The sequence below is a fragment of the Micropterus salmoides genome, unplaced genomic scaffold (genome assembly GCF_014851395.1).
Source record: "Micropterus salmoides isolate LMB-PRFRI ecotype aquatic unplaced genomic scaffold, ASM1485139v1 Ms_hic_scaffold_13, whole genome shotgun sequence".
Lineage (NCBI taxonomy): Eukaryota > Metazoa > Chordata > Actinopteri > Centrarchiformes > Centrarchidae > Micropterus > Micropterus salmoides.
In genome coordinates, this window is record NW_024040374.1 from 12,826,017 (window position 1) to 12,844,760 (window position 18,744).

Below are 18,744 nucleotides of genomic sequence, written 5' to 3' on the forward strand. Positions count from 1 at the left end.
TTTGATATCTGTTATGTCATAAAATCATTAAGAAGTAAAAATAACTGCTGCATAATCATTTGCAAGAGGGATTTTTTGATGATGTTCTGTTTTGTTGCACAGCTAATGCAACAATAAAACTAATGTGGAGTTTAGATAACTAAACATCTTTTGTGTGAATCCGACCAGTTAAGCATTAAATGTACTGTAACTGGTGAAAAACTGAGTAGAAAGCAAGCATTGGAGTTGCTTCTACATTACAGTGGAGTAATGTGCCATAAGGCTAAAAGATATCTACAAACACAAGTTGACTATAGTAAATGAATGCTTTCCCTTACTAAAGCAGCATGGTTTCAACAACTACAGCATAAATCTGTTCATGTACACATTAGAAGTGCATTTGCCATCAAGGTTGGATTTGAAAGCATTCTTCAACATAATTGTGACAACAAACCGGTCTGTTTTATGACTTTTCAGACAGAGAGTCACAGATACAGCACCCATATAGCACAATAAAGCAACTCAGAAACCATATAAGGTGCTACTCCTCTTCCTCTCAGTATTCACAACATACAGGCATGAGTCTGATTTATACAGCGCTTTATAAAACACTTGGCAGCAACTTGACCTATTTACTACAGCTTTATTAAATATTAAAGCTATGACATTCATGGTTCGGCAGCTTGGAAGAACACCATTATGACATCAAGGAAGTAAAGAGTTTTGAGATCATTCTACTAGGGCATCAACAAGTTACTACCCTGTGGATGACGACCCAAGAAAACTGTTAGAACAGGTGGTATGGCGGCTTCAGATACTGATGCATTTCATAACATGATTAATGTATTTAGTATTTAGTGGATGGTGGCCTAAACAATAGCCCCCCCGATTACATTATTGGTATTTGTTGTACAAAATAGTGTTTTTCTTAATTGTTCCTAAAAGCCAATATACACTTCTGTGTCAAGTCTATGCCTATCTACACATACAGCTATTCAACATCGATCAGCTCCAACTCCAACATGATCCACTCAGTTTCAGGGGCCACTGTTTGTAGTAGCCTACATTAACGAAGAAGAAGAAACTCAAAGTTGCAAAGCGTCAAAGACACCAATGTACAGGACTATAATTTGGCCTTGAATATTAATGTTTTATTTTCTTTTATTTGATGTTAGCAGATGTGGTCTTTATTCCAAGTGAAGTCACCAACCTCAGTTACAACACTGTGTGAAATCCTGATCGGATTTCCCAGGAAAAGGCTGGATTTACCGTCTTGTACTTAAAGCAGGGGATGGAATGTCACCATCTACAGAAATCCAAAAACAACAATCCTGCATCTTTGCAATGGTACTTTGAACCCAGGAAAGGAAAACAGCAGAGCTTGTCCCCTTCTCATTATCAACGCTAATATGCCCTTGAGCAAGGCAGTTAGCCATCACTGCTCCAGTGGGACTGCTCTGTATCCTGCAAATAAAGAATAAATAAAGTAAATTACTAAATGTCAACCACTGTTTCTATACATCAACCACCTTCTCTGTACACCGGACTTGTTTCGGGGATGAAGGGAGGACTTCTGGGCCTCTCTACAGCTCCTGACACACATGCGTGCTCAAGTGTGGACAAACATGCAGGCACAAAACCACACACAATTTATTTCCATTCATTACAATCCCTGGCATTCTCATCCCGCTCAGTGTGAAGTCTCCATAGCAACAGGGTTAGATCAGGATGTTGATTCATCATGCCAATAATGTTTATTTGCTGGTTATGGGGTCAAACTTAGATACAACGTTTTCTCCCTGACCACAGCTGCACAGAATCAATCTGAGGAAACTGACATGCAATTCATTTTCTTGTGAAATTTCACCGTTTGATCGTTCCTTCGGAAATTAATTCTCCATTCTCCTATAGTTTCCACTCAATCACCACAAACAAATCTGATCATGCAGCACTGACACTTTGAAAAAAACACAACTGAGAACAAGTATTACAATATTTGGCAATTAAAGCCTCCCGTTAATGAATTTTAGCTATTATCATGCCAACAGCGGTGCATCATCTATGCTTTAATTTGTAATGCTAGAATAATATTTTCAGATCCTAAGCCCACCTCCACATCTCTCCCTCATTCTCTGTGTGCACTACAGGTGGAGGAGAGTGTCAGCGATACAGAATGTGTGTAGGCGACTGAGTGGGCGGTAACTTGGATCTTCACATGTGGGAATCCGTCACATGGCCGAAAAAGACAGAAAGATGAGTGGGCAAAATGGTGACAGAAAGAGAGAAAGTCAGTTTGGCAACGTAGTGAAAATGTCAGTAAATGTGCTCGGTTATAACATGTGTCAGACAAGACATGAGCAGCATCCATCTCTGCTGCTGACTGACCTACTAAAGCTCCCTCAGACATCCACTGAAATTGCTTATCCTGAAAATTCTTATACCTCATGCAAACTGCTGAGTTAAGCAAAATGCTTAACTTAAAATGCAATGAAGCAGCATTTGATGACATTGCTGCTGCTCTTATCCAGAGCAGCTTACAGTTGGAACTGCAAGTAGGTGCTCAGTCTTTTGCTCTGTTTCTGCTTCAGGAGTAAAAACAGTGCTGTTTTTCCTTTAGGGAAACGTATCATGCCATCAAACAACCCTCTATAACTATAACTATCCCAGAAGAAATGCTTTATTCTTGTTTCTGCTCTTCTTGCAGACTCTCCACACCCTGAGAGCTCAGCCTGGCCCTGGACAGCCTCTGGCCACAGCAGTTTCTAAATAATAGATGATCTCCCATCTGAGCTGTCATTCCATCATGCAGTAGGTAATTCACAGGAACTGTGTGCAATTGTTTTCACTGAGTATTCTCCTCTTTTGTTCTCTGTATCTCGACATCATTGCAAGTGAGGGAAACCTCAGAGATTGTCAAAGTTTAAATCGAGGCTTGAATTTAATTGAATAAGTGTGTCAATATTAAGCAGTGCTTTATCTTTTTTGCTTTCCTAAAGCTCATTAAAATTGATTTACATGACCAACAAATCTATCTAACATCAGTTAGGTTACTACCATTAAACTTTCAGCATTTATCTGATCAAGATGCTGTAGATCCTGTGCTATAGGTGATCCGAGTGAAAATACATTTAATGTGCTGCTTTGTAAATAGCAAGGATTCGGCAGTAAAGAAAAGCAGGGGAAGAAGGAAGATAAAATGGCAAGGTAATTGAGGAGGAATGCACAATGGCAAGGAAGTTGACTGAAAATGCGAAAAGGAAGGGGGAATAGGAATGATGGTGGTGAATGTGAATGAAAAGGTGTTTTGGGCAATGTTAAAGGAGATAGACAAAACCTGCTCAGTCATGGACACAACACACACACACACACACACTCTGGTAAACTATTCAATCATGAACTATGCTGCGTCAAAATCAAGTGTAAAATACATTCTGGACTACAAAATAAAATACTTAACACGAAAAAAATAAGCTTTAAAAAATCCGTAATCCTTCAAACCAGATAGTAACACACGAGAATCCCTCAGGTTCATGGAACACGCTGTGGTACTGTGTTAACAAGCCAAAAAGCACGGCAAAAATCACACATGGACACACACACACGGACAAAATTACCAAAGTACACCTCCGTACAACATGGAATTCCACTTAGTTCAGCTTTAAATGACATTATCTAAATTCCATTTTGTGAGCAGTAACAAAATGCTTGAAATGTAAACCCCAACAAAACTTAAATAACTTTTGAATTAGCATAGAAGGGAAATTAAAGCCAGCACGGCTCTACAAACAAACTGCAGGCAAACTGTGTGCTAATCGTGTCTCAATTGCAATTTACTGAAGCAATAAAGCCTCCTATTGAGATCGCCACCAAATAATGAGGATCCCTCATTCTCACTCAATAGGATGCCTGCAAAATCATCTGTGTAGTGAGCTCCAACACGGTCATATATAGATGAGCTATAAAGACGGTGAGAGATGACAGATACATGCAGGGCAGTGGATGCCTTGAGGTCTAAGTCAGCTTGTATTTCTGTTTTTTGTCGTTTAAATCCCCAGGCACTTCCTTTTATTGTAGCTTGCTACTCCAGAATGTCCTCTTTTGTAGTTAACTCAAGTTTAAAGACTGTGCTGCATGGAATGATGGAATGAGGAAATAGATTATGAAATATGCCTCAGGGAAGGAAAGTCACTATAGCTGTATGATACAGGACTGTTGTCAAATTCCACTGCTGGGAATACTCAAAACAGAGAGTTGGATGAGTTCCTTGATTTCATGAAAACTATGACATAATTATAATTTGATGCTCACAAGGCAGGAAGTCAAATGTTTTTTGTGTTCAATCCAAACTACAATCTTTGTCAGCACCCCTGAGATAAAAATATAAAATAAAAATCTATCATACCATTTGCAGAGGCCTCTTTCTAAGGTCCCTCTCGGTGACCAGTCTCTCCTGGTCGGTGATGTAGAGTCCACGCTGAGCCAGCGCCTGAATGACAGCATCGTGGCCCAGCAGGGGCTTAGCGGCGTCACTCTTCAGGATGAGGCTGCCGGCCCTGCAGTAAAGGTCTGCAGACAGCAGGAGGCTGGCCACAGGAGGCTTCAGGTGCTCCTGCTCATACTGGTCTGTGTAGAAGGGCTCCTTTAAATCTGCCGGGATGCTGTCTGTATGATGCAGGGGAGAAAGTGGGATTTTGGGTAAGTGTGATCAAAGAGATAAAGAGATTGCACTTCAGATATTAACATGATGGCAACCAAGACCACCACAGTAGCATATTTCTAATTTCCTACATCAACAAATCAATGAGGAGTGCAAGATAAAGACGATAAAGGGATAAAAATACTCTAATTAAGTGACAAAAAATAAATAAAACAGATGCACGAGGAAGATAGGCGCAGGGAAAACAGAGTAAGTTTTTTCCATCCATGATCTCAAATATGGAAAACAGAACAACTTTGTTGTGCCTTTCCCTCCATCTCTCACAAGGAATGATGATTTGAACTCTGCAGCAAAACTACGGAATAAAAAAGTTTTAACAAAACTTGAGATGAGCTGCTGTACAGTGCTGTCAGCTTTATTCCAAATCTGTAACGGAGTACGGCTTTATTGTTGAGTTTCCCGCTCAGTGCACATATTCTCTGCTGTTACTTTTCTTTGGCAAGTCTGCTTCATTTTTCGTTGCCATGCTTTGACAATATCTTGACATGGGTAAGTGTGGAGGGACCTCAGCGTTGCTATAGCAACTGCAGGAAGAGTGGAACCTGATCGATTCAACTAGTCTGTATCTCTGCAGCCTCCAGCTCCCTGGGAACACCCCTCTCACCACCTGCCTCATCAAAGAGAGAGCCCGCATGTGTGTGTGCATGCACACACACACACACACACACACACACACACACACACACACACACACACACACACGCGGGCCAACTCAAGCAAGTCCAAGGCAGGGGGATAGTCTGCAATTCAAAAACATTGCATTTTTTCATTGCTTTTGTTTTGTACCTTCCTTGCCGGTGTTTGCTGAGCTGGGAAGCATTTTTATAAACAAGAGAAAGTGCGGCTTTTGTAAAGAGAGTATCGGTGCGAGCCATGCCAATGCATGTGCTTCTTTTCCCACAACAGATTAAACAACACAATCATAATTAATTGGTTTTAAATGAGATGCTGCTATTGTATAACAGCATTAAAATACACACTCCAGATGCAGAGCTCATCACTGTGTCAGCAGCAGGAGAATAGATGTAAATTTTGATAACTGCCTGCGTGTATGCAGAGAAAAATATGGCATGGTGGTGTGGTCACAGCTTTAGACGGCCATCCCCCAACACACACACACACACACACACACACACACACACAGTCAATGAATCACCTGCTTAGACTGACCACTATCAGCAAGGCCATCTACAGATGCACTCTGTGCTATTATGGAGCAGAAATGCAGACAGCAGCAGTAGCAACTAGCTAGGTTATATGCTTTGTTATTGATCTCAACAAAGAAATTAATCTTTTCTCTAGCCCTCCCCCTTCATCCTACACAGGGAGGTCAGAGGTCAGGATGCGCTAAAGAGCATCTTGCTCAGGTAACAAATTACACACACACACACACATACATATCTATCATGTTACTCATATCATTCCACGGTCATCAATGCAGAGACAAATTCTGCAATTCACATTTGATCAAACACTTTATAGTGTGTATATCTCTAGTTGTTCTTTAAATAGTTATAATAGTTAAATTCTTATTAACCATCCTCATCTAATATTTAATTACTTTTGTAGTATTTTAGCTTTATTAATGCATCGGAAGTGTGGGAAACCTTGCTTCACATTCAATATTCCAGAATTCAACTGTTGACAACAGAGCAGAACCACTGCTCTTAGGAGCTTAATGCATTGAATAAGGGCATCTGTTAAGTACTTGTTAAGCGAATGAGGAAAAAGAATTACACTTCCACCCCAACATTTTACACAGTATTCAAACAGGACAAGTTCTGGGCACAATGAATCTTCTCTGAGCTTTGCTTATGAACCAGAATTGTATCGTACATTAAACACTGGCATCCCGTTTGTGCTGTCTTACAGCATTTGATGGTATTCTCTAACAGCAGATGATCTGCTGCATAGGCTACATCTTACATCCACTAGATTGCATATTCTTGATGCACTTCTGCAATGGTGTAATGAGGCAGATACATGTGAAGTATTCAGAGCGGCGTAGGCAGGGATCTGGAGATGAGCCCGCTCTCTTTCTTGCACTCTCCCTCCCTCCCTCTCTCTCTGGAGGGTTGTATTTTTGGAATCAGCCCATTTCTATCAGTCCTCATTGAAAATACACAGAGGATCTGCAAGGAATTTCATGTTTGCCGGGCTATTACAACACAGTGAAAGAAATGTGCTCTGCTCTGTGGCAGAATACCATTTTGTGTGCACTGTTCAGACAGAATGAGCTGTACTGGTTATTTTCAGATGTGTTTAAGCCAATATGAACATTAAGCAAATTGTATTGCAATGACTAAAATAACAGGGATCACATTGAACATAACACAGAAGAAGAATCTAGTAGACAGATTGTCTTGGGTTTATCTTAGGCCTTGCACTTTGTATTTATGAGGAGAGATTCTGTCTGTTACTGAGTTGCTGAGACTGCTGAGTGTGTTTGCACTAATACTACCAACCTGAAAAGCAAAGTATCCCTTATTCATCATTTCACTTTGTGCATCATCTCCCTCATTTGAAATTTATTTAGGTGGCCCAACTTAACTTATGTTTTTGTGGTTGTTTTTAATTATGTTTTGTCTGTACTTCTTCCTTTCAAAAGGTCTGCAATTCAAATTCAAATTAGCTTTTTTGGCATGAATGTATAGCAACAATATTGCCAAAGCTATATATAAATTATAAACCACAGATTGGAAAAATCACTCTCCTAATCAGATATCAGCTTGTGAATGAATGTATTCAATGTAATGCTCTTTTCCCACCCACAGGGCATTCGCCACAGGAGCCAAGCATCTTAATAATATTCTCTACCTGTGGGAAGGTTTTTGAATTAAGTGATTCTGTTCCTGAGGTAAGTCTGGTCTGTCAAACAAATTCGGATATCAAAAGAAGACGACTAAGCTGTCAAATGATTCAGGCACAAATAATGAATATTTCAAAGCTCCCACTTAACACTTTCTAAACCCAGTGTGAAGTGTGAGCTGCCTTAGCTACAAAACCCTGAGCTGAGATTTTCTAAAAATATTAGTTAATGTAATGGCAAAACTGATATTAAGTTGGTGTGGGTGACATGCCTCAGGATCTGATTGATGTGTGACATGGGAAATAAAAGCAAAACTGGGACACAGTCAGTGTTGGGAAACTCAATCCACAGTTTGAACATGGCGACAGCTGCCTTGGAGTGACACATACATATTCTCTTTGAGCTACTACAGATGCCATGAGAGCATATATTGAGATTTTCAAGAATTCAGTATTTCATTGTGCTTAATGTGAGGTTAAGCGCAATAGGAAGGCATATTTTACATAAAATTTGTAATTACTAACAGAATAAGCAGAAATGCGTCAGTGATAAGATTCTGATTTAAAAAAACTTTTTACTGTATGTAAGATGCACAAAAGTGTGTGTTTGATTAATTCAGCTTATTTAAGTTTAAGCATACAACCTGGTAGAAGTAGCTTGAATTTATGATTACGGTTATCATTTGCAAGAAATGTGGGTCGCATTTTCTTCTTTTTGGCCATGTATTCCAATTATAGCCCTAGGAATATGTATGTTAGAAGCGTGATGCCAATCATACATGTTAATGGTTCAGAAAGGAAGTGATCTTGTTCAATGATTGCACCTTATCAGCCCTGGGGCATAGCATAAGTGTGGGAATGTCAAGCAGGGTATTTGCCTAGAGTTTTAAGAGCCTGTCCGATAATTGAACTGCACACTCATTGTACTCCCAGTTCCCACTCATTTTCTGTGCATTTTCATCTACTTATGGGTGAAAAAAAAAAAAAACAAGATTCCATAACCACATGACAGACATCCCTACTGAGCATATCTCTACTGAATCCTCATTCTCAAGTGTATTACATTGTGACCTATTACCTCTTCACCAGACACTTAAGTTGAATCTCTGCTATTTGCATTGTCAAAAACTGACTTACAGTAAATGTGTGTGGCAGTTATAAGCCCTGGTGTTATAACAGGGGTTGTGAGAGAGATGTTGGTGGAAGGAGACAAGTTACTGTTACTGTAAATCCATGTTGTTGTAATTCCTACTGATGAACAACAGAGGGGGATAAAAGTTTTACATTATACAAAACACCAGCATGGGTAGCTTAAATCTATCAATTCTGTGCAATAAATGTGATTCAAATGAATACAGATGAAAATAAAAATAAAAGTCGGTTTGTGGACATCTAAAATTATTAAATTTGGTCATTTAAAAAAGAGCACATCCATCCATCAAACTGATACAATACTGTGTACATTTTGCATGTTAAACACAAAAAGGCTGTGTGTGAATGTACAATAAAACTTCACAAAAGCATTAGTTTTAATGCTTTAATGATCAGAATGTAACACATGAATTCTGAGTGATTTTTCAGCAGCAGTTCTCACAAAAAAAGCCAGAACAACTAGATGTGGTGGTAAGAACAGGATATTTCATCTCAAGTAAGCAATCATCGCACAATTTTGAACCCCAGGATAATCTTGTACGAGGTGGGCCTCTGAGCCACTGTGCTACAGCCCTCCCATATCTCTATGTGTTATCCATACAAGCCGGACAATCAGACTGAAATGCCATTTTGTTTTCACTGCACTGCTTGGAAATGTGGGTGGCCATTCAGAGGCACAGGCCCAGGCTATATCCATACATTCCCTTAGGTAACATTTCTTCTCTCTCTAAGATGTCAGATCTGGATTAAGTTTAAAAATCCATTAAACATATAAATGCGTTTGCGTTTTCAAACTACTACAAACAAAATGCATTCCCTATGTGAACCCACTTCTGACTACTTTTTCATTGCAAAACAGATGTTACCCTTTGATATGATATTCTGAGGTAAATCCAGAATATTATATCATATGAGAATCAAGAACTGAGGCAAGATACATATGGAGAAGGTCCATGAGGAACAGCATGGACTAATATTTCTGAAAGTAGTTACTTTCTATTTTATGATTGTGACTACAGCCAACAAACCTTTTCATTTACCCCATATTTCTGTTAACAAGTGCACCCTTCGTGTGAATGAGCTTATACACTGCTTAAAATTTAGAAAACATCTCCCATGTCATGCCTCTCTTTCTAAAGGTGGGTGCAGCACCCTGATGGTGACATCATTTGGGACACCTTTATACCTCCATGTTTCTACACTGAATACTCCCTTTCAGTTAAATAGGGCAACATATTGACTGGTCGCTGGTATCCAGCACAGGAAATTGATTTTATCTGTCCTGATGGGATCATATTTATTGTCTTTCCAATAGGCAATTAATTTAAGATGGTCCGCATTGGGCAGCAACAGAGCACAATGGTGTGAACCAAACAGGTTTTACTCTGATGAAAATCACTGTAATATTTCTACAGAGAAGCAGAGAATAGTGCTCCTGGTAATCAATGATGAGTTCATTGTGAACATCTCTAGTCTATGATGTCTCTACCGTATAAAACAGACATTTGTCTAGGTGTCATTGCCTTTTAAAAATGTAGGCTACTGCAGGCATTAGGCTATGTTGCATCTGGTTCTGTGGTAAGTGATCAAAATGCTTAACAACATGCATTTTATAAACAAAAATATTATAACTATACGAGGTAACGTTACAGTAATACACCTACCTGTCCCGTATGCTTTGGCTACCAGCCATGTGAGGCTGCAACAGATTTTGGCTCGGGGGAAGTCATAGTGCTCAAAAGACTTTATTGCTGGAGCAACGAAGGTCTTCTTAACATCCCTGACGTCCTGAACTTCACCCATATTTCTCCCTGAATCGTGTTCTTGAACCCTATGAAGCAACACAACGCGAAAGCATCCCACTACTGGAATTTCGTGGGAAAACAATAAAGGGTTGTAAAATAACGAGATGCGGCGTCTTTCCAGAGACTATTCACGGGTTCTTTCAGTCATAAAATGTTGGGCTGGCTGCGGTATATCGTCTTATATAGTCTCGTTGACACAATGAGTCGCTAGTCTTGGTGCTTTGCATCCATTCTGCTGTCTACCAGTTGAAATGGGCTTCGTCGGACCAAGCTGGGAAGGTTCCCTTGGATTTCAGAGGAAAAACTGCTCTTGAGCTGTAGTGAAGACAGAAATATATCCATTCTTTCTGTTCTTTGGAAGCAGAAGACTTCTCCCTTCCATGTCCATGTATTCATGTATGGATAATGGATATGTTTAGCATTCCCTTCTCTATTCAATCTCTTGGTGCGGTTTTCCTGCCGCACTGTGCCTCTCCGAGCCCTGCACCTTTGTTTCGCAATGCGCATGCGCGGGTGGCACATTCAAATGCTGTCGGTAATGTTAACACTTTTGTTTGAAGGTACGTTGTTTGGCCCTGTATTGTGTATCTCTGTTACATGATGGTACATATAGGCCTACTTGTGACATATTTACCTCACGTAGGCCTATACCACATGAATGCACTGCACAGCTTGGTTTTAATGTTTGAGTTTTCGATGTGCATTTGAATACATGAAAAAGGGGCAGCCTGCATGCATTTAGCGAGAAAACAAAAAGCTGTCTTTTAATTAGCTACATTTATCCAGCCAAAGACCAGACAACGTAACTTCACCTATTCCAACAGTTTAATTGCCTTGTAGGCTGCTCTGTTCAGATATCCAGCCACACCCAAACCCACAATAAAAATCACTGCAATTTATTTAAAGCTAAAAGGTGTTATACAATCTATGGTACCGCAACGTTACCGACCTGTAACGTTACTTATTCCAGTAGTTTAATTAGCCTACCCTGTAGGCTGCCCCGTTCAGTTCTCCAGCCACACCCAAACCCACAACGTAAAACAATGTAACATAGTAATTTCTAAGGCTAAAATGTAATCTTTGTTTCTCTCTTATTTTTTTTCAGATTCAGTCAAAAAACGCCAATGATCACACTTGGCATGGCAGAAAATCGCTGCTCTACGAACCACATTTCCCGACGTGCAAAGCAACATTACGTCATTAGCATGCGTCGGCGATTGTTGTGAACTGTTGGAAGAATACGCGAGAAGGTATGTGGGATGATATTACTTTATGTGAAACATGCATCTAAGATAACGTTACTTCTCGGCATTTACGAGTAATTTATGTCCGAACTGTGGTTTGAAAAGAGATGTACTCTAAAATGCAAAAGCAAAAATTGTAATTTCGCTGTACGAAAATGGTGTGGTTTAACGTTACAGAAAGAATACGTAAAGTTAGTTATTTACTAAAGGCTCAACCTCGAGTTTCCACCATCAGGATAAGTTGCTATTATCATTAAAACGATGACCCCTAAATCCTTGACATCAATTAAATGCTTAAATTTGTTTTTCTTATGTTCACAGGTTAAACAGTCCACAAAAATGTTTATGCCTAGAGCCCTGAAAGTGAAGAGACCTGCACAAGGTTCAGGGCAAGTTTTGAATAAGAAAAGCAAGGTCGCTCAGGAGGAGAGAAAAGATGAAGTTAGTTCAGAGACACCTGTTCAGAAAGAGGATACATGTGAAGACACCGAAACACAGGAGGAGACAATACAAGCAGGCGCAGACTCTGCGGGTTTGACAGAGAGCTCAGTGAGTGAAGAAGGACATAAGTCTGCCCCAAGTGATACGGAGGAGGAGGAAGAGGAGGAACCTGTCAAGTCATTCAAAAAGAGCCAGAGATGGCCAGAGCCAGGCGAGCCTGTCTGTGTGATGTGTGGTCGCTATGGGGAGTACATTTGTGACAGCACCGACAATGATGTTTGCAGTCTTGAGTGCAAAGCCAAACATTTAGCCCAAATGGGGATGGGGACTGGGGTGGATGTGTTTAACCGGAAGGACAAAAATGGAGATGAAAGGACTCCACCTCAACAGCCAGCAGTTGACACTGGTGGAGTGGGGGAAAGTGAGGCAGGCTATTCCTACAGGGAAGATCGGTTCATATCAGGCCTAACAGAGGAGCAGGTGCAGCGGATTAAACAGGAGCTGGGCATTGAAACCCAGGGGAGCAATGTCAGGAGACCCATCCTTGAGTTTGAACACTGTGGCTTTCCTGCCACGCTGAGTGGCAACCTGAAAAAGGCTGGCTATGAGGCACCCACACCGGTCCAGATGCAGATGGTGCCTGTTGGTCTCAGCGGCAGGGATGTGATTGCCAGTGCAGACACAGGCTCAGGGAAGACTGTAGCCTTCTTGCTTCCAGTGGTAGTGAGGGCACTGGAGGTACAGTAACATGGCTAACTTTGGATTAATTCATTTTAGTGTATTTAAATTCACACCATGAAACTGCTTACAGTATTCACACCCAGAGAAAGATCCTTTTAATATAAACCTCCATAGGAACTGTAATGTATAGGAAATGTGATCTAGTGGGGGAAAAAAATACAAACACCAGCAACCTGAAGTCCTCCTGTTTTATATTAAAAGCATGATTTCTCCTTCACACATCTGCTGATTGTAAAGTTAAAGGTGTGTGTGACACAATATATAAGGTACAGTATATGTTGGTCATCACCTAACCTTAAGCCAGTTTGAATTAATGTATTTATACAACTTGTAAAAGAGGTAGACATTATAAATAAAAGAAGAGCTGTTTTTATCAATAAAACACCTGGAGATGAGTTTTAATGCTTAGCGTTTCATAAAGTGCTTTTCGTTGCACGGCACACTTCTGTCCTGTTGCTGGACAATTTCAGGAGGACAGATTTGTGAAAAGGGTCAGGCTTTAGCACCATTTGAGCCTCAAAATAATGTTAAACAGCAGCAGTGAATAAGGAGAGACATTTTATCTGTGTCGATGACCTCATGTTTTTGGCGGAAAGGTTAAATTAAACTTTAAACTAAGGGAAACATCCATTGGAGCACATGTTCTACCTATATTGAGAGCTGTGTTGTAAGTTAACCAATGTTCTTACAATGTCAAGCTTTTTTTGTCCTCTTCATCTTTTAGTTTGTTCTTGAGCAAAAACAAAAGGAGCCTACAAAATTTACTTGCATGTTAAACAGGTAAACTCAACAGAAAAGATTAAGACTTGCTTTTGCCCTGCTGAGGTAATGAACAAAGAAGCTGCCCTGTAGCTGGCCATGATCTCCCTGTGCCCTTGTTCTCAAGGGGAACAACTTTAATATAACAAAATATATTCTTTGTAGTATTTAACTATTCACATCTATTAACATCTCTAGAAGACATAAACTCTATAACATTGCTTCATCTAATGGCTTTCTGGCCTTGCATATGTACTGAGATGTTTTCATGTGTTTTTAGAAAGCCACACACGGTGCGGGTAGCCCGGTGGCTCTCATCCTGACCCCCACCAGGGAGCTGGCCATTCAGATAGAGAGACAGGCCAAGGAGCTGGTGATGGGCCTCCCCAACATGAGAACCGCGTTGCTGGTGGGCGGTATGCCGCTTCCCCCACAACTCCACCGCCTGAAAAGCAGCATTAAAGTACAGTCTCTGTTTTTACAGTCATTTCCTCCTCCCCCAGTCAAAACATTGTTCTTTTTAGTCTTATACTTTATACATCATGTTCTTCTGTTAATCCTCTTTAGATAATCATTGCCACCCCTGGGCGACTCATTGAGATCTTGAAGCAGAAGGCAGTGCAGCTGGACAAGGTGAAGGTTGTGGTGGTTGATGAGGTATGAAAAACACAACTGCAAAGCACATAAAGGGATTCCAACAATGAAAAAACTTGGATTTTGAGAACCAAAAGGGCTTGAAGGGTTGAATAAATGCATTATAAGTCCCTGAACTTGAATTTTTTGGATCAAATCAAAATGTAGCTAACAAAGAAAGTTATGTTTCAGCTCTTTAAAGTTCTCTGCATCCAGGGATTAATGCTTAACATCCACCAGAAAACCTTCTGATGAGCAATGGGGATTTCATGATAGCTAGTTTTGATGAAATTCATGCCTAAACCATGCTGTAAAATTGAGGATTTCACCAAACAATGTAATAATAGTAGTTGATAATGTACGTGTGTTCAAGTATTCAATAACCTGCTGTGTAATGTGTAGTAATCATACAGTGTTGAAATGGAGTAAGTCCTTAAACCCTACAGTATGTATTTGCGGTGCATCCTGTAGGTCGACACTATGTTGAAGATGGGCTTCCAGCAGCAAGTGCTGGAGCTTTTGGAGCAAGTCCCAGAAGAACACCAGACTCTGCTGGCGTCGGCCACCATCCCAGCGGGGACGGAGGAGCTGGCTGGCCGGTTGGTTCGCGACCCTGTCCGCATTGCCATCGGAGAGAAGAACCAGCCCTGCGCAAACGTGAGGCAGATCCTGCTATGGATAGAGGAACCCTCCAAGAAGAAAAAGCTGTTTGAGATTCTCAATGTAAGTTGGAGGTTTTGATCTTTAACAGTGACAGAGAGGTTTGTTTAAAGAGCATAGACTTGCTGACTCCTTTTGGTCAGCAAGTGTGGTTCTCACAAGATTTAAAGATTTTGGGTGGAGGATAAGTTCACTCCCACTGCTATTATAGGAATTCTTAACATGGTCAGCAGTTTTTTTTAAGTTTTTGTTTAAGACCAGGTCTAATTGTACTCTGGACAACCACAAAGCGCTTTGGCAGGAACAAACACAGAAAGCGAGTTAATATCTCAGTTTTAGTTTATAGTGGATATACGCACTGGTACCAGCTTGGTATTTTGTTAACTGGCTGTTTAAAGGTGGTCATTCCTTAAGCACCAAGGACCAGTCTTCCCACTACACCATATTTAGACAGCCATCGCTGTAGCCCAGGCCCCCGTCTGGAGGAAATGGGTGGGCCCTGAGCCATGGCTCCACTCCAGGAATCCCAGCAATGGCTTGCACCATTTATACAAGGCAGGGCAGGAAGGATCTGCTTTAGTTAACCCGGTGAAGAAGTGTTGTAAGACCATTGTGTGAGTATCTACTTCTCTTTATAGAAGGTGGTTGTGATGACAGATCTTTTTTTAAGCTAAGTTATTCATGACTACTGTTATTTAATGCCGCTCAGAGTAGGATACTGTCTCTCAACAGGGAAAAGTGATGGGTCTTGCAGGAGTACTGTGGAATTTGACATCTTTTACAGTGGGATTTGGACGGGACACCTAAGAAAACCAAAACTTTGGAGTGGACATGACTCGGAAATCACCTGAAACAGTCCTTTCATATGTTGCAGCTCTTGCAGCATTGCCCATGAAAATTTGCTCCAACTAAAGTCATCAGAAAATCATAGCATGTTCTCACAAATTGGAGCTAGAACAATAGACATGGAGGTGGCAAAAGCACATATCACTTTACCTATACTGCTGCTCTAGTCAGAAACATAACAACAATTTGGATTTGAGAATAAAAGTAGAGACATAAACAGCCTACTTTCAGAAATATTTATTTAGGCCATGTAAAGCTGTCCTCGGCCTGTCCAGGGACGGATGGTAAGAAATGAACTGGGACCAGGAGGGTGACATTTTCACTCATCAGTTAGAGCACACATTGGCGCTTAACCTCAGCTTCTGTTGCATCTACTGGTAGACACTTTTAGTTGCAAATATAGCCAAATAGGTGAATGTGAGCTTTTTTAAGCATGTCAGCCTTAACGTGTGTCGCTGGCTGGAGAATCATGACTGCAATCTGCTGGAGGACTTTTTGTTCTTGTTTTACTTTAACTGCAGTTTGATAACATAATAATTATTCGAAGTTTAAAACTCATAGTCTACTTGCATAGTAACTCAGTCTGTATATAGAGATACTGAAATATCTGTATGTTTCCCTTGGGGCTTTTTCAGGACAGTAAGCTGTATCAGCCTCCAGTGGTGGTGTTTGTAGACTGTAAACTGGGGGCTGATCTGCTGTGCGAGGCGGTCGCCAAGGTGACAGACCTGAAAACTGTGGCGATCCACTCTGACAAGAACCAGTGGGAACGCAACCGCATCCTCAGGGTGAGTCCAGTGGCAGCCAGAACATACACAGTCAAGAGAATACATAGCAGGTCTCCCATGTTTGGTGTCCAAGAGACCACACACACACACACCCACACACACACCAAGAGCTGAGACTTAACTGTTATTGTCAGTATAATGGATTTAGAAGCATGCTGTCAAAACCTACCAAAAAGCCAAAAGAAAAGAGAAGAAGCATAATGATCAAGATTTAATTTGGATGGATTTGGAAGTCTTGGTTTTCCTCTTAATCTCAGAATTTTAATCTTTGAATTTAGATGGAACAAAAAAGGTTTACTGCATGGAAATATTGCTTATATGTTGTCTTTTTTGGTTCCAACATGTCATTGAAGCTATTTATACATTTATTTATACTACATTTCTGGGGTTTAATTGTTTATAAAGACAGACCAACCGTTACATGAGCAGGGTTCAGCAGCATAAATATTGTTTTCCTAAATACACTGATGTTTACGTCACATTTCACCCACCTAGTTCCACAAAATCAAGTTGCATATTGGTGAAAATTAGGTCATTCACAACATTAGCAGTCCAGGTACGGTTCTGACAGTTCTAAACATGTCTGACTGTAATATTTGCTCTGTTATGTCCTCAGGGTCTTCTGGATGGAGACTTTGAAGTGGTGATCAGTACAGGTGTGCTAGGCAGAGGGCTGGACCTAGTCAACGTCAGATTGGTGGTTAACTTTGACATGCCAAACACAATGGATGAATATGTCCATCAGGTTAGTAATACCCAGAGTAGAAAAGCGGTGAATTTCAACTTCAGAGTGTATGTGTGTCTTTTTGGTTTGTTTTTTAAACTTTGTTGGCACTTTCCAAAAATGAAGCTTCATTAATTATTATATTAAATGAGCAATAGTTAGTTATGGTAATCCCATTTTGCAACCTCAAGTAAATATCTGATACTTTGTCAATCACAGGGAATTCACTGTATACAAATAGTTAGTTTTAAAGAAGGCAAATGATTATATTTTCCCCTTTGTTTCTTCCCATCCAGGTGGGCAGGGCGGGGCGGCTGGGACACAGAGGAACAGCCATCACCTTTCTCAACAACAACAACAAGCGGCTGTTCTTGGAGGTGGTGAACCGGGTCAAACCCACAGGGTCCATCCTGCCCCCTCAGCTCCTCAACTCACCCCACCTCCATGAGCAGCAGAGGAGGGAAAGACAGAAAGCCAAGGTGGAAGCTGATGATGTTCTAGTCACTAAAACCAATCTGCTGGACATCATCAGGAAACACGACCGTCGCAAAAAGTAGCATGTTCTCCCAAACATTGCCCGTAATGGTGTTGTCTATTTATTAAGTTAATGTTTAGTTTGTATATTGTTTTATTGAAACATTAAATGCACTTTTTATGTATCCTGAATAAATGTGTTTTATTAATGTAAGGCCATTCATTCAAATAGATCAATTATCTTCTTGAATCTACAGACTTCAACCCAGGTCCTGAGGGACAGTCTTTCTTGCCACTGCTGTGGTGTACTTGTGGTGTCATTACTGAAGACTGAAGTCCAGTAAAAATAATACTGCTTTAAATTCTATTATTGACTTGATTGAAGTTTTTGCAGGTTTTAAGCAGGTCTTAATATCAAAAGATTTCAACTCTGTGGTTCTAGGTCAGGCCTAATGTTGATACCCCAAAAGTAACTTAGCCAATCATCCTACCTCATGTACTGTAGTTGACCATGATCTTTAGGTTCAAGATCAGCTTTGCCCCTTGGGGGTAGTTCAAAGAAGTTTCATCACATACTGTATAAAGTCAAACCCACCTGTGATGCTATTATTTTTTCCAACTCAAGACCAATATTGAGCATAACAGTTAATTCTTCCCAAAAAAACATAACCTAAAGGTCCACTTACTGTCTTTCACTGCAACTGCATCAACCTCCTCAACTGATGCCATATTTTGTGGCACAATTTGGATACAACCTTAGAGCTGGTTATAGTATGTAAGATAACCTTGATTATACTGCCACCTGGCGTCCCTCTCAGATATCTACATGTCCAGTCCATGCTATGACGTAACCATTCCCGAGAATTCAGCCAATCAGCTATCACTGGGGAAGACCGTTTGAAATTGAAGCGGGTGAAGGCGGAAGAGACAAGAAGACAATAATAAACAAAGGCAACTCTGTTCGCTTGGATAC

The 18,744-nt window shown here is 40.5% G+C and overlaps 2 protein-coding genes and 1 long non-coding RNA gene across 9 annotated transcripts in view; 2 read left to right on the plus strand and 1 right to left on the minus strand.

Moving 5' to 3' along the window:
- camsap2a (calmodulin regulated spectrin-associated protein family, member 2a) overlaps window positions 1-11,001 on the minus strand; it is a 51,491-nt gene extending 40,490 nt beyond the window's left edge. For 3 of the 7 annotated variants that reach the window (XM_038715633.1, XM_038715629.1, XM_038715627.1), the window contains exons 1-2: window positions 10,321-11,000; window positions 4,382-4,641 (exon numbers count right to left, since the gene is read on the minus strand). In XM_038715633.1, coding sequence (XP_038571561.1) covers window positions 4,382-4,641; window positions 10,321-10,459 — 399 coding nt within the window. In that variant the 5' untranslated portion in view covers window positions 10,460-11,000. Of the gene's footprint in view, window positions 1-4,381; window positions 4,642-10,320 lie in introns of all 7 variants that reach the window. The other 4 variants (XM_038715628.1, XM_038715631.1, XM_038715632.1 and 1 more) reach the window with 4 other exon arrangements.
- A 587-nt stretch (window positions 11,002-11,588) lies between these two features.
- ddx59 (DEAD (Asp-Glu-Ala-Asp) box polypeptide 59) lies at window positions 11,589-17,985 on the plus strand. Its single transcript, XM_038715634.1, has 8 exons — window positions 11,589-11,711; window positions 12,027-12,884; window positions 13,927-14,109; window positions 14,214-14,303; window positions 14,751-15,002; window positions 16,421-16,573; window positions 17,190-17,318; window positions 17,594-17,985. The coding sequence occupies exons 2-8, from the start codon at window positions 12,045-12,047 to the stop codon at window positions 17,852-17,854; spliced, it is 1,908 nt and encodes a 635-aa protein (XP_038571562.1). The 5' UTR covers window positions 11,589-11,711; window positions 12,027-12,044; the 3' UTR covers window positions 17,855-17,985.
- Window positions 15,009-16,399, plus strand: LOC119900558. Its single transcript, XR_005444071.1, has 2 exons — window positions 15,009-15,553; window positions 15,672-16,399. It is a non-coding gene; the product is annotated as an uncharacterized LOC119900558 (long non-coding RNA).
- Window positions 17,986-18,744: the final 759 nt, after the last annotated feature.

Bases quoted from the DNA above. Each gene is read 5' to 3' on its own strand.
- ddx59 (XM_038715634.1), top strand. From the start codon at position 12,045: ATGTTTATGCCTAGAGCCCTGAAAGTGAAGAGACCTGCACAAGGTTCA. The intron at 14,110-14,213 runs GTACAGTCTCTG...AATCCTCTTTAG, and splicing joins GCCTGAAAAGCAGCATTAAA to ATAATCATTGCCACCCCTGG. The intron at 15,003-16,420 runs GTAAGTTGGAGG...GGGCTTTTTCAG, and splicing joins AGCTGTTTGAGATTCTCAAT to GACAGTAAGCTGTATCAGCC.